At 30.0% G+C, this 25649-nt stretch overlaps 2 protein-coding genes across 6 annotated transcripts in view; one reads left to right on the top strand and one right to left on the bottom strand.

Annotated features, from left to right (window-relative positions):
• Positions 1-25193, bottom strand: LOC106642882 (protein croquemort). Of its 3 annotated transcripts, none has more exons than XM_089594263.1 (9): positions 25119-25193; positions 7182-7320; positions 4925-5088; positions 4707-4851; positions 4419-4619; positions 3182-3393; positions 2813-3107; positions 2469-2542; positions 1-2383 (listed from the first exon to the last, which is right to left on the bottom strand). In XM_089594263.1, the coding sequence occupies exons 2-9, from the start codon at positions 7296-7298 to the stop codon at positions 2110-2112; spliced, it is 1482 nt and encodes a 493-aa protein (XP_089450389.1). In that variant the 5' UTR covers positions 7299-7320; positions 25119-25193; the 3' UTR covers positions 1-2109. The 3 variants fall into 3 exon arrangements, with proteins under 3 accessions (XP_089450389.1, XP_014213281.2, XP_089450393.1); XM_014357795.2 differs by lacking the exon at positions 25119-25193 and adding an exon at positions 13322-13529; XM_089594267.1 differs by lacking the exon at positions 25119-25193 and adding an exon at positions 7621-7789.
• LOC106640571 (uncharacterized) overlaps positions 14576-25649 on the top strand; it is a 17437-nt gene continuing 6363 nt past the window's right edge. The window contains exon 1 of one of the 3 annotated variants that reach the window (XM_089594254.1): positions 14576-14700. The gene's annotated coding sequence lies outside the window, so the exon portion shown is untranslated. Of the gene's footprint in view, positions 14701-25332; positions 25521-25649 lie in introns of those variants that run through there. The other 2 variants (XM_014354645.3, XM_089594250.1) reach the window with 2 other exon arrangements.

The following is a 25649-nucleotide window of genomic DNA, read 5'->3' as shown; positions in this document are numbered from 1 at the left end:
TCATCAAAAAATACTATTATTTTTTAGGAAAATTGAGGTGTGTTCATAATATGCTATGCTTATATGTTTAATCACAATAAGCAATTTAAATTAAATTGCAAGTTTCGTTGAGAATTTTAAATAGCTTTTTTATGTTCCTCCCAAAAAAAATGTTATGTAGAAACCATGTTTAACAATTTTTGCATGAAGAAATATTGATACGTTGATTTTACATAAGCTAAAAAAAAGAATGTCCGTTGAATATCGATGAACATTCAATTTTGTTCAGGCTGTACGTACCGTTCCGATCAAAAAAGTGTATGGTTATAAATGTTGCCATACATCAAGGATTTTATAAACATTCGGCCATTCTCTTGATGGATTGAATGTCAACTAGATTTTTAGAGAAGTTAATTATTGTATACAGATGGACTTTTAAGTTGAGTAATTAATTGTGCGATTAAAAGTATTTGATGGCAAGAATTATAGAAATAGCCAAGTTTTATTTTTTTTATTTTTTTTGTAACTATAACGATTGAATGCTTTGGATTGTTTGATCTCTGATGAATAAATAATATGCTGGGTCTTTAAAAGCCCTGCTGTAGCATTCCCATAGCTTATGAAATAAACGTTATCAATATTAAACTACGGTATTCATGAAGGAAACTATTGATAAAAATAAAATATCACATCATTAGTTGACTTTAATAATGTTTCGTTGTTCGATCAAACACATCGGTAATTCACGGAACTTATTTTCTAATTTGTTTGGAACTTCTTTAGATCACAAAGTGATTTACGATTTTTTTTATCAACATATATTACAATAACTTCATTGAAAGCTCGAATATTACGAATTAATGATATTGGTTTTATCAAATTAAAGAATGTGGCAGTGAATTTAATCGATAGTATTATATTGTTTTGTGTATTTCAATTTTTTTCAAAAATAATAATCTAAGAATAACAAATTTTGTTTATCTGCAACATTTTTATAGAAAAATCTAATGTTTATTTCAATTTCTAAAATTCAGTTTGCTCACACCAACTTACAATTTTCCACTTTCTGTGATCAAATGGTGACATAATCTTTTAAAATCTATGCACGAACAAATTATACTAGTGTACAACAAAATTATTTAAGAAATTATACATAAAAATTAAGAGTTTCATGGAGGTCCAAACTAACGGAAGAAACTTACTCAAACTTTCTTTCGTTTATAAGGACTTAAAGGTCAAAGAATCTACAGCACATTATCACAGCCTTCTCCATGGTAAACTTTGATGAATCCAAACAGTTTAACTTTGAATCTTCTTACTAAGAATACAACATTCTAATTACCTTGCTTTTTCACATACTTCCAATACTCTTTTTATTTTCGATTTAGTAATTTCGACAGCCATTATTGCCTTAATACACACGTGATTTCAACATTTCAAAAGTGATACGTTTAATTACGATACCTGTACTCCATCGACTTGGTTATTAGATTTTTTTTGTATTTTTAAAACAAACATTCACACACAAAAATTTACATTTTATCAACTAAACAATATTTCATTTCAATTTATAATGTCCTAAATATTTCTAGCACAATAAATGTAAAGGATTATATTGCCTGAATTTTCGTTCTTTTGAAAAACGTTAATACAAATCAATTCATACCATATAAATAACTGATCTATACACGCTTATACAAAATACTTTTTTTTTTATAAAACCAGTTATTTTTTTCTACTCTATAACTAATTTATTAAAGTCACTATTTACTGGATCTCTGAAACTCGTAATCAATAGCTACACGATCAGTGTAGAATAATCAAATAGATCAGTATAAAATTTATGTATAACATTAGAGGAATGTCAAAAATACTAATTACAATTTAATAAACGATGTTAACGTTATCAAAATTATGTAAAGATCAGCAACCATCATTCTAAGGCTTTTCATGAACAAATTAAAGCTACAATATTGTTTTTCAGGCACACGTTGTACTTAAGAATTGTACGAATTGTTTAATAAAAGTATTTTATACGTCAAAAAAACGAAAATAACATGGTAACAAATTAAAACAACAAAGTCTTAACCTCTCGGTCTTAACTTATGGTGAAATGCAAAGAAAAATAGATCATTCATCAGTAGCTCCTGGTTGTATCTCTTCATTTTCACGGTCCTTTGGTAACAGATTTTCGTTCATGTCACGTCTTCTTTGTCGAACATATATGAAGACCGAGTAGACAATACAAATTATACCAATTACCATTACAGAAATGGAGATCCACTTTCCAAGTGGAGGTAAGAGTAGCAGGAGTTTCATTTCATCAGCATATTGTGAAGTTAAGTTAGTTTCTTGCGTGAACCATAGCATAGGTGCATACATTCTGGGAATATTTTTGAAGAAGCTGTGATAAAAAAAAAAAAAAATTAATATATAAATTCAGAATGATTCATACAGATTTCAAAAAAAGTAATTTTATTGAACTTCACCTTGAACTCTCATCTGGTTCTATTAAGAAATTGATTTGTAGAGCAGCTCTGACTTTAACTGGAATACCTGTAGTCTGTAAAATAATATTAAATAAATGCTTAGCTAATGTCAGTAATTGTTATTAGTATTACAAATAAAAGGAGATTAAAACCATAAAAGAAAATGTATACATAAAGTAAGGACCAAGAATTTAATAATGGAATTAAATGTAGTTACATGAATTATAGCCCGGTCAGATTGGAAATTTATATGTCAAAAAGTAGCATATGCATAGGAAGATCAGGATGCTAATGTTAATCCTAAAATTAATCAGTTTTGTTAACACGGCACAGTTATTACTTACTGGTTCAATAACCAATTGGAACTCGTGATCCTCCTTGTTTGGCTCCATCCCAGTGATGTTTTCTCTGTAACTTTCGTCAGCCAAATAGAAATGAGGCAAACTAACGAAAGCTGGTGCGCCAAATTTACATGAGGAAACATTCAATACTCCACTCGGTTGACATTTTACATCTTTACAGTAGCATTGCCGTGAATCCACTCTGGTTCCGTTGTCTAGCATATCTTCATCAGATACATACATGTTTCCTGTTACACCAAGCCATTCACTTTTACCATTGGACTTCAATGTAAGAGAACTGTAAATTTGAAACTTAAACAATAATTGGAATAAAAAAATTTATTTCATGATTTATATTTATTGGTAACTTACGTGCATACATCAGGAGAGAATACCGAGACAGTGTTATTATTAGGAAGAGGTGGCCACAAGTCTCCAGTGGTACCTTTTATTGGACCACACGTGTTTGAGAAATACGGAGAAACTTGCTTGTACTTCCATTCTTGGAGCATTCCCAATTCATTCATATTGCTTGCTCCAGTCAATATATTAAAAATACCATCATAGTTTTCAGAGCAGTTTCTCTGTTGAAATACATCGACATATAAGTCATCCATGATTACAAGAACTATGTTATTTTTCAAGTTCAATTTTAATTTTCCTGAACTATAAAAGCTTAATATTAGTACTTAATATTAGTGATATACCCTTACGTGTGTTTTAAAAAAAGTTGCATTCCAAAAAACTAATTGTTAGAATTAGCACAATCTTTTTAAGTATGCTTTTTTAAAAAATATTCCAGCTATTTCTGAACGTACATCTCCTAATATATAGATTATTACGTTATTAGATAACTGTCAGACCATTTTTCATATTTTACATGAATCAGACAATTCCCAACCGACTTACGATTCCCAACATTGTTAAATGGTGCTAAGAACAATAAGTATCTCCCAGCGTAAAAATTTTTACGTTTGGCCAAACTTTCGCCAAAGTTCATGTGGTCAACGTTTGGCCAAACTTTGGCCAAGCTTGGGCAATGAGAAAATCCCAAACTTGGATTTTTGTTGCAATATTTGACTCAAGCTTAGCAAATGTCCATCCAAACGTCTAAAAAAATAATTTGCTGTGTCAGTATATTAGTTAGTCTGCATATATGACTTACGAAAAATATTGAGTCCAAGTTTGGGATTTTCTCATTGCCCAAGCTTGGCCAAAGGTTAGCCACATGAACTTTAGCGAAAGTAAAGCCGAACGTTAAAGTTTTTACGCGTGTCACTAGTAAAGTTTCGATCGAAAGATGTTGTTTTCAGATGTTTGTTAAACTAGTCAAAGTATGTGAAATATTGTACACATTGAGCTGAACTACTCGTCAGTTTAAATTGGATTCTCCAAGGATTTTTTTAATAATTCGTAATTAACAAATGAATTCATAAAAAGCAATTGAGTAGACATTTTATAAGATTAGTAACGAAAAAAATGCAAGTTAGGTAGTAAAGTGTATCTAATTTTACAATAACTTCATATATACATGCATATATATTTATTGCTATAATTTTTTTGGAAGGGATTTGTTGAAACGCGAAAAAATTCCAAATAATATACGTACACTGTAGAACCAACCAAACTTGTCAAAGGGAATAAGTTTCAGTTTAGCTTGAGTAGCTGCGTCCAATAATGGATCTTCGTAACCATCAAATAGAAATTGACCAACTGTTTTTGTCACTGTTAATTTTTCGAGTCTTTCCAAAATTTTAATGGCTAATGTCTTGAACAATTCATTTTTATTTCTCACCATGTATACTATAGTCTAAAATAATATGTAATATTAACACTAGAAAATACTCGAATATGTTATCGCAAAGAAAAATTTTAAGTGTAGAAAAAAAATCATTACTGAAGCAATAGGATTTATTGTCGTGACATAGTCTGTTAATTTGCCATTAGACAAATCTGGTTCAAAATACCAAATTCTCTGCTGTTGAAACGTTATTGTTGAATTTCCGTTATTCCAGACTTGATTAACTTTATAATTGACTTCCCTATTAATAACCAAGTGATATGAAATTAGAAGACAAATTTGTTGCACAATATTATAAACAAGTCCAACTGTACCTGAAAACATACGGGCCCATTTGGTTAAAGTGCGGCTTTACAGTAGGATTTTTTTGCACTTCAGCTGGATTCGTCCAATTAAATAAACGTATCTTTAAATACATGGGTATAGGTGTTTTCATCCACATTTTATAACTTCTTGAGCTTGGCGACAATGTTAATTCCTGTACAAAAAATTTCTAATCAATTACATCCGTTTGAGAATGTTTCATTTCTACGCATGGAGTTTTCCGAAAAAGTGAGCTCAACCAATTCAAAATTTTCTACAAAAATCTTCGTACGGCATACTTTCAACTTGTCGAAAGAGACCGTTACCACGAAAAATACAAGGACTAGTTTGATGATATTGTGAGCTACTGTTTGTTCGAAGGATTAATTATTAGTTAACCTTCTAAGTTTTATCATATTGATTTTTATCTTATTAATTATGTTTGAAAAAAGTTTTTTTGCACATTAAAAACTCGAATTCTACAAGTTTATGGCTGTAAATACATACTTTACAAAAAAAAAAAAAAAACTTCAATAAGTGTTCTATTTTAGGAGTTATTCAAATTTTAAAAAAAAGTTTGCTCTATAACCTTAACAAGTCAAGATGTCGAAGATTTTTTTAAGTGTATTCAAACTAAACTTACAATAAAAAACTTTTAAATTTCCTTTCTCATTGTTAATAAATCACGATTCATGGTTTCGATCCACTTGTACTAAATAAGTTTGACTTCTCAGTTCTCTAAACGTCTAAGTTTAAAACTATACTAATACATCAATTATGTATATAAAGTAACAATTTTAGTATAATAAAATTAAAGCTTTTGTATTATATTTAAAAAATATATATTTTGTTGAAATTTTGGTAATGAAAAAAAAACTAAATGTCTGATTATTTTAAATATAGTGGTTATTCGATAGACGTTTTCTACAATGTCTGCAATTTACATCGCGTAAATACCTCCGTAAATTTTTTTAATCGGCAAAAGTGATTTTCATAACTTAGACAGTTAATTTCAAAATTACGCTGTAAAATTGAAAAACCTAAAAATATTTATTATAGTTCCAGACCATTGGTATCACTTCTAAATAAGAGGTAACCAATTCTTTTTTAGGTATGACTGGTTCTCTGGAGTGTCCTACATTTTCCTCAAAGAAAAATAGGGTAAAAATGTCTAAATATGAAAAAATGCCCATTTGTAAAAAAAATTTTGAACCTAAAAAATAGGTGTCGGGAGTGGTCTTCTTTAATCGCAAATAAATTCAAAAAAATTTTAAATTCAGCAAATTTCATTAAATAAATTTTACTAACTCTAAGATTGTAGCAATCTAAAAATAAACAAAACTTATCAGTTTTTGATATGTATCTTCTTAAAATAACACTTTTTAGTTCATTACAATCGTAAAGAAGTTGTAGTGTTTTATCTCGAGTAAGGTACATTCCATACTTTACACTCTAGTAAAAAAAAAAGTAGCAATTTTACCAAAAATGCAAAAATTTATTCTTTTTTCATATTAATTGAGCTACTTATTATAAACTGTCATACCATGATTCCTTTGACTGGTCTATGAGTTAAATTACGAGTACATTAGTGAAAGTATCATTTTCACTATTTTATTTCATTTTTTTGTATGCTGTCAACTTTATTTTGTATTTTTTAACATAATGCTTCTCAACAAATGTTATACATGTAAACCGAATCAAACTAAAAGCAATAATTATTCATGCAAAATTTGCTTCAAGGAGTGTCACGAAAAAATACTTTATTGGAACAAAGTTCCCCTTGACTCCATATAAATTAATATACTTGAAAGTAAGGGTGTTACAAACTCTAATATGAGGCATTCTAAAATCAAGTTTATCAAACTATCAGAAAAAAATAAAATAATCTTTGTCATTTTGGACAGTCATTATTACTAATTTTTAAACGTTTTACAATTTCTATTTAGAAAAATTGACTATAGTGTATTTTAAAAAAGACGTACTATTAAAAACATAACCTCAATGTTAGATGTCCTCATAAAATATTTACATTTGATATCACTAGTTTAACTAAGAGAAATAAAATTTTTAGTGTCCATCGTCTACTTTAAATTTAGTTCATCGGGTAATGTCTATCAATAAAAGTATTAAAATTGAATTGAAAAAATTAGAATATCATTCTACATGTAAGGCACATAAAATAATCTTTTAATATTTTCAATGCAACTATAATGTGTGAAAAAATTAAAAATCCTAATCAAAAACGTTTTATAAGTGCATTATATTTACCTGTTTCATAATATTTTGAAAAAATGACTCCAAAAAAATCAAGCTACTAGTTCCAAGAAGTAAGCAAACCAAAGCCGTAACACTGAAAATTCCAATTTTAATCTTTGTCCGTCTCATCTTTTTTAATTGTTTTTTGGACCTGAAAATGAACATTAATTTGAAAAATTTTTTTCTATAACCAAAACAATTGCTCGTAAATTTTGTAGGAGTGGAAACTATGGCTAGTTTAATTACTTTTACTATTATTAATGATAGCCAGTAAACGACGACATTTCGGAAATTACTTACTTATTCGCAAAAGATAACCAAACACTAATAATTATTAAATATCATGATATGAAAAGAGTACAAATTTTTTTATAAATAAACACAAATTCCATTATGTATGACAAAATCTTCTTGAAAATTTGTTTAGTCTATTAATTGTTCTTTTACTCACTAGTTTTTTCTTTTTAATTCAGCTACTCAAATAGCTAGAAAAGTTGGGATCTTGTTTACCCAATTGTTTCTCGTCATATCGTGTTAAAAAGCTAAAAACTATCTGGGCAGAACTTCATTTTATTATTAAAAACTCGCAATAATTGACTGGGAGACTAGTTTTTGTGAATAAATAAATTAAATGTGCCTGTATGCTACAACATTTCCAAAGCACGTATGCACGTATACAGGCATGTATCACCTACTTAAGCATCATCGTTATAGCGTCAGTGTCAGCTGATCACACACATTATAGACATAGAGTTCATTTGAGCAGAGCTCGGCTATTTACTTTCGGCATTCATTCACGGGTATGTACTAGTTCTAATAACATAAATGTATTTAACGCTTTAAAAATATTTTGCTTCCCCAAAATTGTTGTAAAAATCGTTAAGCTTACGTTTGGCAACTATATTACAAAATTAAAGTATTTAATTTTTTAATTGAAACGTAACTCTATTCATACAGAAAGATTTAATAATACTATTTATGTATTAGCATAATAAATTGTGTAACTATTATTGCACTATTACTTAAATACGATAAAAATTCAACAATAACTTCTACAAGTGTACTATTTTAAAAGTTGTTAATTTTTGAAAACTAATTTTTTACTTTATTCTATGGATAATGAATTGAAAAAAATAGTAACGACATTCACAAACTTTGTATGTATTCAAGGGTAATTCTGTTAAGTATGGTCTCACAAAACACCTTTCTCATTCAAAGGCTTTGAATTACGCGGGTAACTTGTAATTTCTCGGGCAGAAGAAATATGGCGGTATTTTTGAATGAAATGAGTTTTTTGTACAATTTAAGATAAGAAAAACTTATTTGGTTCATATTATTTATCAATGATTTATCAATAATTATTTTGCTGTACAAGAATATAGTATTTAGCAATAAAAAAGCTTAATAAAATTAAAAAGTTTAAAAAATCATTTAATTACAATATATTAACATAGTATAATATCTACTTGCATGACTTACATAATATTTAACGAAAATATAATATGAAAACATATAATTTTTAAAAGATATTTATGTGAGTAATTAATAAAAATGTTACTGCAAAGATCTCACTACAAATTTTCATTGTAGCAAAGATTTCTTCATTTAAATATGAAATTTTTTTTGTAATTTTTTAAGTAACTAGACATGAACACTAAATTTGTTAGTTAATAAATTCTTTAAAAACACTATTTTGTCAAAAAAAAAAAAAAAAAAAAAAACTTTAAAAAACGTTTGTGTAACGTTAAGAAATAAACGTATAAACTTCAATTAGATACAATATTAAATGTTGAGGTTTGCACCTCTGCAAGGAATGATAAATTTTTTACACTTCTGATTACTAAATTTTGAAGCCTAAGTAATTGATTATAGGTATACATCCATGTGTGTACAAAGTACAACAAAAAATTTTTACATATTTTGAAAAATATCAATCGGATAAATGACTTCAAATTATCACGGAAATTATTATACCGCGTGGCAAATATCGATAGATAACTTTCATTAATTATCGTGCAAATTTTTCAAGTTATGATTTTAAATAAAATCTTGATTTTTCATCGATAAAACAACTTATTATTTTGTCAATCAAACAAAAATTTTTTCTCTACGAATGTCACATACAACCGGTTTTAGAAAATCGAAAAATTCTTGCAATAACCTTAATAAAGTAACAAAGTGTATTTTATTTTTAAGTCCATAAGGAAAAAAAATATCAATTTTAAGCCCTAGATAATTAAATTTAGTTAAAGATTTCCTGAGGTGTCATTTTTTTTTCAAAGGACTCATTTTGATTGTTTACGCAATTAAAAATATTTCTGACGTATTTTAAAAAAACTTAATTTATTGACCAATACAAAGCTTTCATTACAATAAGCAAAATCTTTACCAACAATTCTCATTAGTTTTGTTTTAATCTACGATAAAGATAACTGTTAATGTTTAAGTGAATAACAATTGTCAAATAGCTAATATTTTTCGTGGTGATAAGCCCTCATTACATCATATTTGTATAGGAGTTGCAAAAATCCAAAATAAACTTTTATAAATGGATCGCCTGATATTTTTGTACAAGCGTTTATCAAAATATTTCATGAAAAATGAAAAAATATTATAGTAACTGAAAATCATCTGTAGAAAAAATGTTTGTTTGGTTAAAAAAGTTACTAGGCATCAAGAAAAATTTATATACAAATGGTTTTCAGTTACTATAATATATATATATATATATATATATTAAACGCTTACAAGAAACTAGCTATCAATGAATTTGAGTCCAAACGTTTGTTCCAGAAATTTTTTGTTTCTCTGCAACAGCCTTCATAAAATAAGGTAATAACACGCACAGTTTCGTATAGTCATCACATACAGTTGGCAGTGATAAGCAATTACGCCTTCCTGTCCCCAATGATGCGGGCAATGATACTGAGTTAACCAACCCATCTCAAGCGTAAACGTGTGTTTTAAACGTGGATTGAGAGTAAAAATCATTTTTAAGTGAAATAAAATAACGCCCTGATGTTTGAGAATTTTTCCCTGCATTTTCGAAACATATGCTAGCTTGAAGTAACAACCGATGAATACGTATAAATGCGATTGTTGGGATTTGCGTGGATTCAATTTCAGCTGAGCATAAAAATCAAATTGTCACACAATCTCAGAGTAAGTGGTTAATTATAGTGTACCTGGTACGTCGCTTTGACAACGCGTACGCGTATGAAATTTTGTGACTCAGAATAGTACACATATTACAATGGAAGAAAAAAAAATTGTTTCATGTAAATGAGAAAGAGCTTCAAAAGCATTTAAACCAATGATGGATGTACAAAATATATGATCAAACAAAAAACTGTTGAATCATTGTTTTCAGCATATTATCATAATACAATATCTCCTGGAGACTTAAAAATTTTAACTTAGTCTGGTGCAAGTACCAAGATAAATTGGATGTTTGGCTTCTAGTATAAAATTATCAATCAAATGAATAAGCGATCGGTTCGCTTGGATTTTATAATTCCAAGAAGATTAAATTAAATTTTTGTGATCAATGTGAACTAAAATCGTTATGACATTGTTGAAGAAAGTTGGTAGTATTTCAAACCTATTTGTTACAGTTTTTTAATAGTTTTTATTGTATTTTAAATAAGAAAAATACGTGAGTACCGAAAAACAAATAGCTTTTACGAAGAAACGAAATCTTTTTTCATGGAAATTACTTACGAATTTGAATAGTATTATTCATATAAATAAAGTATCAAAATACACTCAAATAAAATTATACATTATTTTATAAAATGTATTTAGCAGCATTTTTTCAAATATTTGTAGCTGTACGAACGATATAGTAGCATGCATGCGGGTCGCGTTATTTATATGATAAAATTCACTTCTGAAAGTTGAGTCTCAATTTTTAGCTTATTGTTTTCAAATTCCACATTAGCTTAATTAACTTCAACTTTGACGGATAATCTTTCAATTTTTTTGTACTTTATTTAAAAGGGATAATTAGTTCAACCATTGATGCTAATAACAATGCGAAAAAAATGATACTTTGAGTTACATATGAAAAAAATCTACGTAAGAGGTAACAGCAGGAAGCAATCGTCAGAGCAACATGAAACTGACGAGTAAGTGAACAGATCAATTCGATATTTTCATATCATACAGTTACGACTGCTACTTTGATTATCAATAGTGATTATAAAATCTGCCCCACCTGTGTAAATACCCCTAATAGGCTTAAGATGAATATCTGTTTATTGACCCTGATAATCTTGCTTGTAAGGTGTATTAATTCAATTTTTTTTTTTTTTTTTTTTTTCATGAAATCCGCTTGGAGTAGTTAAAATTTTCAAGAAGTAATACAGTTTTTTTAAAAAGTACAATCATTCGAACAGACATGAAAGAGTTTTTATTTTGTTTCGAAAACAATTGTTCCTAATAATTTGAATTAGACTTATGTAGTACGCTTGTGTAAGTAGCTGTAATCATTTCCAGGATCGTTTGTGTCAATTTTTTACTTTTATTTCAATCATTTAATTTGATCGTTAGTAACTTACCCTTAAGTAGCTGCCGTCCAACGGAAAAAAAGGTATAAGTGACATTTTTGTCGAAAATGAGTTATTTATACCAATCGATTCGTCAGAAAATTCTGCGGTTAATAGCATATCTACAAATTAAATATCTTATAACGTGACTTAGTAATAACTTAACGAAAATTGGAAAAATTGCTAATAATTTTCGTCAGCGATCAAAAAAAAAAAAAAAAAAAAAAAAAAAAAAAAAAAAAAAAAAGGGTAAGTGACATAAAACGTGGAAATCGCGCTAGGCAGACATCGTAACTGCACTTACCCTTTTTTTACGTTGTAAAGTCGATGAGCACCGCCTTGGATTCCAAAGTAGAAAAAAGGTAAACCCCATAGAATAATCTGTATTTTTGCTCTTACCCTTTTTTTTACGAGGAAATTGCGCCGAGTTAGAAGGATAAGTACAGATTTTCATAGTTTCCATCGAAAAATCGTTTTTCTTTTGCGGAAAATAGAATAATTATATCATATTTATATACAAAACAGTTTTTTCGCGGTTCAATACTCAAATTACCATTGATTTTTGAAGACACTTAGTTTTCCTTGATTTTCTCAGTTTGTCTCTCATGTCACTTATACCTTTTTTTCCGTTGGACGGAAGTTAGGTAAAAGAACCTCTTATTTCAAAAATGCTTTCGACAAACGTTTAATCTCAAAATAAAATTATTTTTACTTAATTGATTACTTTTCGTAGTAAACCATACTATAAATAATACGTTTTGTTTTTTTTTTATAAAAAATTACTCCATTTTTTTTTTGTTCTGTTGTGTCAAAAAGTCACGTATCGCTCGTGGAATGAGTCAATATTAACAACAAAATTGAAGAATCCAGAGCTTATTTGGTTAGTAAAATTGTTTCGGAAACTCCAAAATTACAACATGTAGTTCTAGAATCAAACTGCTTGTACATTTCGAACAATATCTAATTGACGTTCCAAAAAGTGCCTCAATCGAAAATCGCAAAGCCATGATAATCGTTTTTTTTGTGATTTCAAATGCACTCTTTGAAAGTTACAAATTTTGATAAACATCTTTAGATTAAAATTTAACAAATCGCGTATTGTTTCAGTATCTGTAATGGGAAACTACCACAGTTCTGACACATTTGTACTGATTTAATTATCAAAGACGAGTAACATGATCACGTAATTCGATGAGGCTGATCCCGATATCCCGATACACCGAATCACAAAACAAAAACACCCGACACTATATCATGCGTCACTGAGCAACATTAAACAAATAAATAAAACACGCATTTGCACATACCAAAGGATACGCAAGAAAAAAAAAACAGCTATTGCAAAAAAAAAAAAAAAAAAAAATGAAACGCACAAAATGGACACACACCCATCACCAATAACGTAATAAATCGCTTGTAGCTCGACGACATCGGGCCAACCGATCGCACTCGGCGCGCCCAAAAAAGAAAGAGCCTCGCTTTTACGTAACGCGCACCGCGAAAGATCGGTTGAAAGATCCACAGAAGAATCGGCGTGAAAAATAAATAAACAAAATACTCATCGCCCTCAACACGTGTGTTATGCTATACAAGACTCGCGCTTACAGCTGTTTTCCTTGGCCGGTCGTGTCACCGGTGCCCGAACCATCGGCGCTCCTATCCTGCTCCTTGCTCATGTTTTCCTGAAGTTTTTCTCTGGGCACTAACAAAGAAAAAAATCACTCGACGCGTAATGAACAATCAAGCCACGAAGCTCAGCACGGCGCGGCATGTAGAAGTGCAAGACGCGCGGGTGCGCGCTCGACTGACCGACTCACTCTCGCGCCGCGGTTAATCCCAAAAGAAGACTGACGTCCTCGATAAAAGTGGCAGCGGTAGTGGTTGTTGTTGTTGTTGTTTTTGCTACTACTGTTGTAATACAGCCCACAGTACACGTACAACTACGTAGTGTAATGGTGTATATAATATGTTGCTGATGGTCTCTTTGATATGTATACAGAAAGATATTCTTCTTCGTGTGCTTTCGAGTGGATTATAGATATTATATTTGTACGGACTCTAAGAGCTCTTTTTTTTACACTTGACGTCCATAATAGGGTAGATGACCCAATTTTACCGAGGGTTTCAGTTATCATCATACAACTATTTAACTTTGAAAACAAATTTTGGTTTTTCACAGGTCAAAGTGCTCGATTAATCGATTCACTTTCAAAGAAATCTTAAATAATTACGTTAACTTTATATTTATATAATTATAACTCAGACCCCATAAATAATAGGGTCGTATAGGATTAGGATCGTGTACTCTGATGTTTTGGTGTATGGTGAGAGAAAAGCTGATACTTTTTGAAGAATAACGATGATGGCACATTCATATTTGAAATATTAGCTAATGTCGTTAACAAATTATAAAGATAAACTCTTGTACATTTGATATCGATAGAGTTAGAAAAATACCTCCAAAACAGACGGGCTAAGATAAGTGATTTTCCAGGTATAGACGGATATATACAGTGGGGATGATAAACACGACGATTTGTATACACTTACAAATAGAATTAAACGAAGAATGTATCTAATCGTATAGCTATTCATATTCTTCCGTGTTGAGTATACAACTTTTCATCAGCAAAAAAGTTCAATAAAGTGTCACATTTTCATTCACATTGGTATACTACTTATGTCAAAGTTTTTTTTCTTGTAATTATAATACTCAAGCTTTACGTGTTTCCGCTTCTACAGATTCACGGCAGGTAAAGTGTGTTAGGGTGTAGTAGAAAGTTCGTAGTTACGTGATCAATCCTTACTCTCTCTCTCTTTCTCCCTCACGGGATTTGTGGACCAGATTCAAACTACCAATTGCGATTCAAAAGCATCGACTCCTGCAACACCTGTACATATGACTACTTGCGGAACAACACGTTTTCAACAGGTGGAATGGGTTTTTTCGAGCCTATAAACGCAAATTTGGAGCAAAATTCAAAGTAAGAATATTATGGATAATATTCTTATCTTATTAAGGAATAATAGAATATATTGGACAGTTCTAATTACTTCTTTTATTGATGCTTCTAAGCCACAAGGTCATTGTGCACATTTTTGTTCCCATAATTTTTTCTAGTGCATTTTCAAAGTAATGTTTTTTTTTGTACATACCATTATACAAAGAGACTGAGATCACTTTCCTTGGGTACGACTCCTACAGTATCCTATTAGAGAACCTTTTTAGAACAATATCTCGTGTATAGTCTAACAGACACAAAAAATTTTGCCTCAACTTTTGCGAGCGGCTTTGCGCAAGACTTTTGCGTTTAGGCTTTCGTAAGAGTCTGTCGCAAATCCGTAGAAACAGATGCACGCAATAATTATTGAACTCCGATATAACGGCAGAAACGTGCTTCAGAGGAAATAAAGTTCACAACATTTTTTGTTTGCGGTTTCAATGATTAAACAATTACTTGCACACGCAGTCGCAAAAAAAAACGAATATCGGAAGTGTTTACAGCAAAGAAACTTATGGTTCATCGTAAGAGCTGCTTGAAAATTCATTTATACATTTTACGCTCCAAAATATAAGGTTTAAAACGTATATAAACACACGTTGGCCAATTAATATTTCCAGTTTTTATTTTTTGTTTATTTTTTTTTTTAACATCATTTGTCTGTAGTAAATGGTATAGTTAAAACTTTTTTGCCAATAAATTGTTATGGTGTTTGCGAATAAATTGTCAAGTATCGCTGAATAAGGTTTACCTTAACGCCCTGTCTCCTTTCAACACGAAATTGCAAAGGGTATCTAAAAAAACAATTTTTGGTGGTGTAAATCAAAAAAATCATTAATTGAGAAGAAAAGCATTTCTTGGAAATATTTTCGATTTATTAGAGCCATCGTTGACATGTATTGTTTTTTTGTTTTTTTTTGTTTTTTTTTCGTTACTCATAAAATATACAAGGATGTAGTTGTAGCTCATAGTACTTGATGATTCGCGAATAGTTTTTTCGCCCAACTTAACGAAAGATTTTAGACTATCAGTAAAAATAAATAGTACTTTAAAAATAGACCATCATCCCCCGATATTTAGAGTCTTAGTTTTTTTTTAAATTTAGTAATTTCCTATTTTCATTTGTGTATTAACCTAAATATACCAGAGTTACAATAACTTGATGAATAATCATTGTTGGCGTGTCAACTGTTTAAGAAATACTCAATAAGATTGTAATTTTTTTGGGAAATAGAAAATATATTCTTCATAATTGGTTACTCTGTCATTTTATGTCTTGGTTGAGCTATAAGCTGCTTGAAAATTATATAGATAATACATTGAAACTTCTGAGAGTTCATAGATTCGAGTGACAAACTAACAGTTTCTACTTTTTTGAAATAACTTAAATTGGATACTTGAACGAATACATTGCAGATTCTCAAGAACCTCTTCAGCTCTTAAAAATTTAATGACAAGAATCATTCATGAATTTCTACGTTGAACCTTTTTTTTTCTACTAGCGCTTTATCTAAAATTAGGTAATTAGGAGCTTAAAAACTATTATTGTTATTATTATTATTATTATTATTATTATTATTATTATTATTACTATAATTGAGTGTCTAATAAACAGCATTTAAATAAATGCTGTTTATGATATACTGTACTGTAGGATTTTGATGAACAGTAAATATGTTTTATTACTATTATGTATAAATTAGAAAATTGAATATTCAAAAAATGTAAGAATGAAAAATATTCGCCACGCAGTAACAAAATTCGTGAAGCAATCATTTTTTCAAGTCATCGATTCGAGATGATTACGATTATATGGAAAAAGCCAAAGTTGGACATGATTAGGATTATTTTTATATTTTCAACTATGATAATCAATCCTTTGTGAACTTGTTGGATAACGTATACGAACGTATACTGAGTGCGTCAAACGCTTGGAGTGGAGTTTTTTAAGAAAAGTGAATAAAAACTGCATGCAAAAAATTGACTTGTTTACATTTTGTAGATTACTCGTCTCAGCCAGACCGTGAGTCATTGAGCAACCACTTTAATGAGATTCTTCGTTTTAATAATAAGGCGTGCAAATTCAAATGAAATAATATTTAAGTTATATGTTTCACACATTAATTTTAATACTTTTAATAAACGAATTTTTTTGTCAATCATGGAGTGGATAAACATATTTTAATTAATGCTGAATAATCAAATCTTTCAAGATAAAACATTTTTGTACGCACATACAGCAAAGTATGCAAAAATATTAGTTGTATTTTCTCACGGTAAAGAAACCCAAAAAAGCTCGTTTCAATATCAAGTTCACAGTTATTTTAACATATTCATATGCCATGTAATTATAAAGTTGCGTCGGCTCCGATCATTATAAGTGAGATACAATTTTATACTTCGCAAGCTCCTTCTACACATTCATCGTGCGCTGCGGCGTTACGTAATTGCGACAAAGAAGCTCTTGTAATAGTTTATGAGAATTATTTTTGGGTCATTGGATTTTTCTGTGTTGATTTGTAATTTTTTGTTCTGTTGTAATTGTTATTAGTATTTTTTTTTTTTTTTTAATCATACACAAAAAATAAATAACGTTACTCAAAATTCAGCTTCTTTTTTCGGTTGAAAACACAGGTGTAGTACAACGTGATTGGCTTTCAAGTTAATATTTCAGAGCTTCATTTATAAGCCAATTACTTTTTGAATAGTTAATATCTAACTGCTCTGTTTGGTAATATAATAATTATTGCAAATAACTAGTGTTCAATTATAGCACAAAACTTATGACTATAATTTTGTTTTCTACAGCTATTACGGCATTTCGCAATGTTGTCACGTAAATTAAATACATAAAAATGTAGACTTCAACCCGAATGTTTAATCATAAAAGCTTTTAAGAATTTCGAGAATTCTTTTCGTCAATCGTTTCATACATGCATTTTCAAGCACGAATTATTGATACGAGTAGTAAAATCTTCAACTCTGTACTTGAGCAAATTTGTTTCTTATCTATCTGTCGATACGTAAAAAAAATGCGTGACACGCTTATATTTTAGATTTTAGATATTGTACATAAAGCGGTCAAACCCAATTACGCAGAAGATTTGTACGTAGAATATAAAAGGACGGTATGTTGCGAGATAAAAAAAAGTCATGATAATCGAAAAGTGGTCCACGAATAATTTTCTGCGCGACATTTGATTCAGTGGCAAATTACGCGACATTGAGCTCAAGGTGTTATTTACATCGTGGTTTCTCTCCTCCGACGGAGCCTCTCGACTCTCCTCCAATCATATGTAACCCCATACATGCGATCGCTCGACGAGTGAAGCATATTTGTAATTTTTAATTCCAAGGCTATTTTAGAGAAACATTTGGATTTTGCAATCAATCACTCCCACGCGTTTTCGTTTGATTGAGTATAAACTGTGTTTTTTTTACGTACTGCCGTGTATTAATACACACAGTTCATTACATCCGTAAATTTTCATCCATGCATACATGTACATTTATAGTAAATACAGAGAATATAGAATATATCTCTTTTTATAGTCTATGTTCTCTAGTAAATATAATTTTTTTCAAAAAATTTGTGTGTGAGTACTTACTTTAACAATAAACTTGAATCTTTGTCTTTACAACACTTTGAAATTCTAAATAAAAATACTTGTTATGCAATCTTGTGCAAGTTATCAGATTTTGGTTACAGACTGAGTAAAACAACAATAAACGGGAAGCTAAAGCTCAATCAGGAAATGAGTCTGTTTCTGCGTTTCAGTTTGGTTATGTGCATTACTTCAATGTTTTTTTTTCCGCATTAAAACTCATATTTTTCAATATTTAACAGGATTTTATGATTCGATAATCAATGGTAGACTCAGGCATGAATGTTCATTGGAATATTTTTAATTCTAATTTTGTTTCTAAAAATGTAATGCATTGATTGAATTAAAAGTATTAAACTTATAATTTAGAAAACAAGAGTGTCAGAAACACAAAAAAAAATTATTTCAGTAGTTGGTTGATGACTTAATTATAAATTTTATTTATAAAAAATGCACTGTAATCCACTTTTTTGCGAGAAATATTGGTGTCCAGTACTGTATTCTAAGTAATGTGAATAAAAAATTTTTGGCAGAAATGTCGGGAATTAAATTTTTGGACATAAATATTGTAGAGTACTTCAAAATCGACAAATTAACTTTCCCATAATCTGATCGGTGGTGTACTAAAAAAAATTTTTGGTTGTGAACACAGACCTTCTAGACCATTATTTTATGTTTCAGTTACGTTGTAGAACATGAGTGAAGCATTTATTAAATAGAAATAATCGTATGCGAATAAACCATTACGTGTCCATACAACTTTTTGAAATAAATGAATACTGCGGTTATACATTGAGCCAATATAGATTATGGTTAACTTTACATTACATTAACATTTGTTTATCTTATAAAACGTCACACTGAATAAATTTAATATAGATGCATAATATGTATGTGTAAAATCATTTCGACTTTACTTTTAATTTTTATAATAAGTATAATATCACACTTTTGGAATTAATTTTTTGAGCGTCCAAATTGTCCGAGGAATGCCTTTTTTTCTAATCATTAAATTTTTCGTTGAACCACTCAAAACAGCGCAATCGAGTATTACGATCGCTCATTGTTATCGAGCACACACGCAATTTTAAAAGATATATAAATTTTCACGTTTTACTTTATCTCATATTATTTCTGAGGCTTTATATGAAATAATTTGGTAAAATTTTTTCAAATGGTTTAATAAGAAGTTTAATTCAACGAAATTAGTTAAGCACGTAAAAGCAGTCAACAGGTATTGGTTAACGAACTCACAAAAAGTCTCTTTTGCATAACTGAAATAATAAAAAAAAAAAAATTTCAAAACACTCATCAGCACAAAAATTTAAAAACACTTCTCAAAAAGGTTCCAATTATGTTTATGTATGCTTTTTTCCAGCACATGAATGTTTCGTGATATAATTGTAAAAAATCCGTACAAAACTGTTAGTAATCGCGTCAGAGTCGATTTTGTAGGTACGAAAGAATTCGATGTTCGAGTAGCTGGTATTTATTAATTTACGTATACGAATCACTGTATATCCTGCTATGCGAATATTATAAGGTGATTGTACATAAAACACCCACCTTAGGGCTTGTAAAAAAAAAAAAAATAAACTCCAGGAATTTTAGCACTTCACAAACTTAGAGTATAACATTTGACAAAATTTTTGTTAATGTCTTTTTCGGATTTCTCCATGTACAATTGTTGAGTTCAAATTTTTAAAAATATATAGTGTTTTTCAGTAGTGCCAGTTTTTTAGTCATTATCTATTATTTATTTATTTATTTATTTATTTTTTTTATTTAAGTTCAACTGTTACAAAACCCTTTGAATATTTTAAAGAAAATAATCTTACAATAATATTTCTTGCTTGAAATAAGAAGAAAAACTATTTAAAATCGCTTAACTTTTGAATTCGAATAAAATCAAAAGTTTGACCTTTCCTCCGTATACTTACAGTAAAAGTACGAAAAGGGTATTTTTGTATTAACTTATATAATTGTCTAATATTTTTGAAAGCGCATATAGAAGAAAACATATGCCTGGACATCGTTTTTTTTTTTTTTTTCAGTCACCGGAAATTCCGAACAAAAATTTTTTGTAGAACCATTGATATACATCCAGGCACGAATCAACGTACCTCACGTATTGGTGAAAGTAGCAACAATCGCCACTACTTACGTTTTATATACTTCAACAGAGATCACGTGCGTCTTCGTGGAAGGAAAGTTGAGAGATATCGATTTTTTTACCATAACGCAACGCGACAATGAGCTGTAACGTGCAATAATTTCAGACTTGGAGTTAAAAATAGACAATATCTTGCTGTAATATGTAACTGTCAATGTTTTTGTACAGACGTTTATAAAAAAAGTATTCAATACTTGGATTAGCAAGGGGACTCGGGCATATCATGCCGATTTTAAATTATGATACAAAGCTTGTATGTACTTAATGAAATCTAAAGATAACAAAAAATTTTTTTTCAAGAAAATCGACACACAAAAAACTTTAGTTGCATATGAACTTCCCTATATTTTTTCACACAAACCTTTGATAAAAAAAATTTGTATTAAAGTCAGCAGATGAGTCTTTTAAACTTTGTCAAGTTTTCAATATATTTTGATATCAAATAAAATTTTTGGGATATTGGTATGATTTGCACTGTAGTATGATTTGTTAAAATAATTTTTATCAGTATATTTTTCCACCTGATTATTTTCAATACAACATAGGACTTGCAAAAAAATAATCATTCGTACGTAAACATAGTTCATATCTTCTACTTATTTTAGCTTAAAAAATTTTTTTTTTAATTGTATAAACCCAAAAACTCATTAAAAAGCTAAATAGGGCCAAAAAAATATATTAAACGTTTTTAAATTAAAGTTTATGGTTTTTTCCACATTTATAGAGAATCGTGGGAAATAAAAACCTGTATTCCAAAAAATCTGTCTAAAATTTTTTTTCCTCTTTCTGCAGTATATCCTAAGTTGAAATATTTCGCGAAATTTCTCAAACAGCACATCCATACAAACATAGCTTATTTTCCTCTGAACAAACATCACAGCTATACGAGATATTATATGGACAATAAGAAAAAAATGCCTTATCAAGCGAGCGTTGGACTAAAAATTTTATCTATTTTACTCAGATAATATAGTAGTTTTAAGCAGAAAAAAATGATTATTCCTAAAAAACGAGAGATCCATAAGAGTTGTAAAAAATGTACTTGCACAATTTATCTGAAAAAAAACTCTCAACTACAGGAGCGATACTGTGCATGAACAAATATTATCCTGGAAAATTTAAATGGTCGACAACATTGTGCTGAAAACTATACACGTCTTTTTATGCGAAGATCGAAGAGATACAAGGAAGTACTCAAACGCCGTTGGCAATCCGCATCTACTCTATAAACAAAGAGGAAAATGAAGAGATTTTTAAAACCGCCTGACTTGCGCGCCTTGTAACAGCCGAAGATATTGTCGTATCTAATGCCACCCAATTGGTGACCTAAGTACACAAATAATTCATTAATTACGTAAAAACTAAAAATCATCATTCATATTTTTCTGACCTACTCGTCTTTGCTGCAAAGCTTTCATAGCTACTCAAAAAATTGTCATTCTCTGTATAATATTGTTACGTACGATAGAATATAGCTATTCGTGCGTGCGCCTCTAATGGCTTGGGCCTGAAAGGTAGGGGAATAGAGAAGAGAGGTGATAGGAAAGGTAGAGAGAAGGGACGAGAAGATCAGCTGGAGACGCGAGAGGGTAAGGACGAAGTCCGCGAGGCGATAATACACGCACAACTTCCCTCAATGATAAGTACTTAACTCTAATAAAGTATAAGTAACAACAAGTCACGCTTCTATTTATTCCCACACCGAGAATCCCACGTAACAATATGTACTAATAAATTTTAACACGACAAAATATAATTTATACGAGAGCGAAAAGACTTTTGTTTTATAGCAAAAATTTTCTTCATACATTGATTTTACCACAATAAGTTAAAAATCTTATTTTAACTGATAACCAAAAGGTTTAAATTTGTAAAAAATAATGATGACTAAAATTTTGTGTGCAAAACAAACAAACAAACAGCTACAGATATTAATATCCTGTACTCCTAATCGTAATAGCGTCTTGAGAAATGGAGCCACTGCATACACAACAAAAAATGTGTAAGTATGACACTGCTAAAAAAAATTAGCTGATTTGTCAGCTAATAAATCAGCTGATTTCTGATGCCAAATCGTCAGCTGATTTTTTGATTGTGCGAAAAAATACAAGTCCCATCAGTGTGAAAAAATACAAGTCCCGAGGAAAAATTTTTTTTTGGCCATCATCATAACTATACATTCTGGGACTTATACAATAAAATGAGATAGGTGACACTTGTGAGTTTTAAAAATTTTTTTATAGCCAAAATTGCAAGTTCCGTGCGCTGAAAAAGTATTGAAAATTTTTCGATAGCCAAAATTACAAGTTCCGTGCGCTGAAAAAGTATTGAAAATATTTCGATAGCCAAAGTTACAAGTTCCGTACGCTGAAAAAGTATTGAAAATTTTTCGATAACCAAAATTACAAGTTCCGTACGCTGAAAAAGGTTTAAGGTAGTTATATCCCAAACAAAAATAGTGATGAGATCTTCATGAAACTGACCACACAGCTAAATTATTGCCTATTAAGAACTCGGTTAAATTTTTGTAAGGCTAGGGTTTTTAGAAAGCAAAATTTTGATATTCACTGTTTTCATACTGGATCCTTACGGAGAAATGTATTTTTCTGGGTTTCAATTGCGTATATTCCACAAAATAATGGTAAACTTTTGACGATATTTTTTTTGTGTATTTCAAAAATGGCTAATGATCTTATTTAATTTTATGAAACATCTCGAGAATGTCTGTGAGATAAGAAATAAATTAATAAGTGAAGAAAAATCTGCTAAAGGTTATGTTTCACCTAACCCATTTACTTAAACTTACAGGGAAACTTGGAGGGATTGTTATTAAAGTTATAAGGCATGCATCTTCTCTTAAAATTTCAAGTCCCTTTATCAGGCAAATTTTTGAAAACAAGTCAGTCAAAAAATGCACTTTTAACATGTATTCTTATGTAGGTTACTTTTCCATACTACGATATCATGTAATATCTCGTAAAGTAGACTTAAGATCGTAATAGAAAAAGTTTGGAGTGAAAGAAGAACTTTTCAGCTTTCTAATAATATAATAAAAGTTTGGGCTAATCAGGGAAATAGTATACGATATTTAATCGTAAACGTAATCAGTTATTGATCAGCGAGAGCGAAATGTCTGCCGTGTAAACGAGCAGACGCTCGGATCGCGCGCGCAAATTTAAAATGACTCACTTACTAATATGGCAATAAGACCATCAGTAAAATTATTTTATGATTAATATTTGTTGAAAATGAAAATTAGAGTTTATTTTTGTGCTTGAAACGTACATAAGGTAATCATAATAAGAATCACATCAATATTTAGTTCTGAATATATTGATAACTCATAAATAATAAAAGTAAGTAATTATGTAAATAAGATAATTGAAATCTCATGCAACATAATGTTTAATTTAATAATATGGCCATTTGTAGTACTATTTCTTTTCAAAGAAACTATTTCACTGACTGATAAGAGATACATCGGATAATAAAAACAAAAGTGAAGGGGTTACGTTCGTGCGGCAGACGACGCTCGACGATTGTATATATATATATATATATATATATATATATATATATATATATATATATATATATAGGTACATGCAGAAATCGGCGGCAACGTCCGCTTGAGTAGGAGCGTACATGCCATTTTCAGAACCTTATTGCGTCAAAAAAAAATTTTTTTTTAACTCTTACTCTGACTTTATTAGCTTGTTTATTTGTATGTAAATGCAATGATATTATAATCAAGTGCCAGTACAACATATTTTATGTTGCAAATAATACGCTAATCGAAAATTAGAAAACCACAGGGTCCCGTGTCGCTTTGATACGGCACCATCGTGAAGACAAGTCTGACGGAAACATTTTTTTTGTCCATCAAAACAATGCGTTTTGGGGCATTTACAGTCAAATAAAATAGGTGAAAATTGAGAGGTTTGGAAAATTTTCGATAGCAAAAATTACAAGTTTCGTGTGCTAAAAAAAGTTTAAGTCTCTTCAGTGCCAAAAAATACAAGTTCCAAAGAAAAAAAATATACATTTAGGAGCATCAAGTCTGTATTTTGGGATATCCACAATAGAAAGTGAGAGATAAAAATTTTTTAGACCTCTCAATTTTCACCCATCTCATTTTACTGTGAAAGTCCCAAAACGCATTGTTTGGATGATGGCAAAAAAAAAATTTTTCATCGGGACTTGTATATTGTCACACTGACGGGACTTATACTTTTTCAGCGCACGGAACTTGTAATTTCGGCTATCGAAAAATTTTTAAAACTCACGTGTCACCTATCTCATTTTATAGTATAAGTCCCAGAATGCATAGTTTTGATGATGGCCAAAAGAAAAATTTTCCCTCGAGACTTGTATTTTTTCACACTGTCAAAAAATCAGCTGACGATTTGGCATCAGAAATCAGCTGAAAAATCAGCTGATTATTTTTAGCAGTGGAGGTACTTGTATTAAAATATTGCACTACACATTTTCGGGTACAATTTGCAAGTATGTACATGTTGTACACTAGAAAAAACATACTGCAAAACGACACAAAAAATAACTGTTCTGACAATTTAAAAAAAAAAAAAAAAAAAAAAAAAACCCAGAAATAAACATATTACCGTGAAAACCAGAAGCAAACAAGCCCCAAGAGTAAAAGTTGGCACTCTGCACTTAATTAAACGCGCAAAAACATAGTGCTCGTCCGAGCGAAAGGTCCGCGCGCAGACTGCAGCTCTCGCGCATCCGCGCATGCAAGTATAATAAATAAAAGAGAGATTCCGACGCGCGCTCTCACTTGCTCTTCGACATCTCCTTTCTCTATACTTATGTATATATACAAAATTCGAAGACGGGAGATGGATATGACGCATCCTCCTCCGTATCTCCCGTTTGTATATATATAACACGCGTAAAGTTCCTGAGATATATACCTACTTGCATGGTTGCCTGGCTGTTACACAAAAATAAACACAGGATATCTTAAAAGGTCAGTCCAAGAGTGATGAGTTTTCGTAAACAAGGTTAGGAGAGTACATTAGCAGCAGCACATAATCTGTGTCAAGTTATGTTTCCCTTAAAAAGTTCTATGATGCATAAGTTTTATAGCAAAAACGCTTATTGAAATTCAGAACAACAAGTTAGATATTGTT

This window comes from Copidosoma floridanum, unplaced genomic scaffold (assembly GCF_036245765.1).
Source record: "Copidosoma floridanum isolate Cflo_tuat_1 unplaced genomic scaffold, Cflo_Japanese_pri ptg000001l, whole genome shotgun sequence".
Lineage (NCBI taxonomy): Eukaryota > Metazoa > Arthropoda > Insecta > Hymenoptera > Encyrtidae > Copidosoma > Copidosoma floridanum.
This window is presented reverse-complemented; position numbering and strand designations above follow the sequence as displayed.

Bases quoted from the DNA above. Each gene is read 5' to 3' on its own strand.
- LOC106642882 (XM_014357795.2), bottom strand. From the start codon at position 13,392: ATGAGCAAGGAGCAGGATAGGAGCGCCGATGGTTCGGGCACCGGTGAC. The intron at 4,620-4,706 runs GTAATGATTTTT...ATATTATTTTAG, and splicing joins CAATAAATCCTATTGCTTCA to ACTATAGTATACATGGTGAG. The intron at 2,384-2,468 runs GTGAAGTTCAAT...TTTTTATCACAG, and splicing joins GAACCAGATGAGAGTTCAAG to CTTCTTCAAAAATATTCCCA.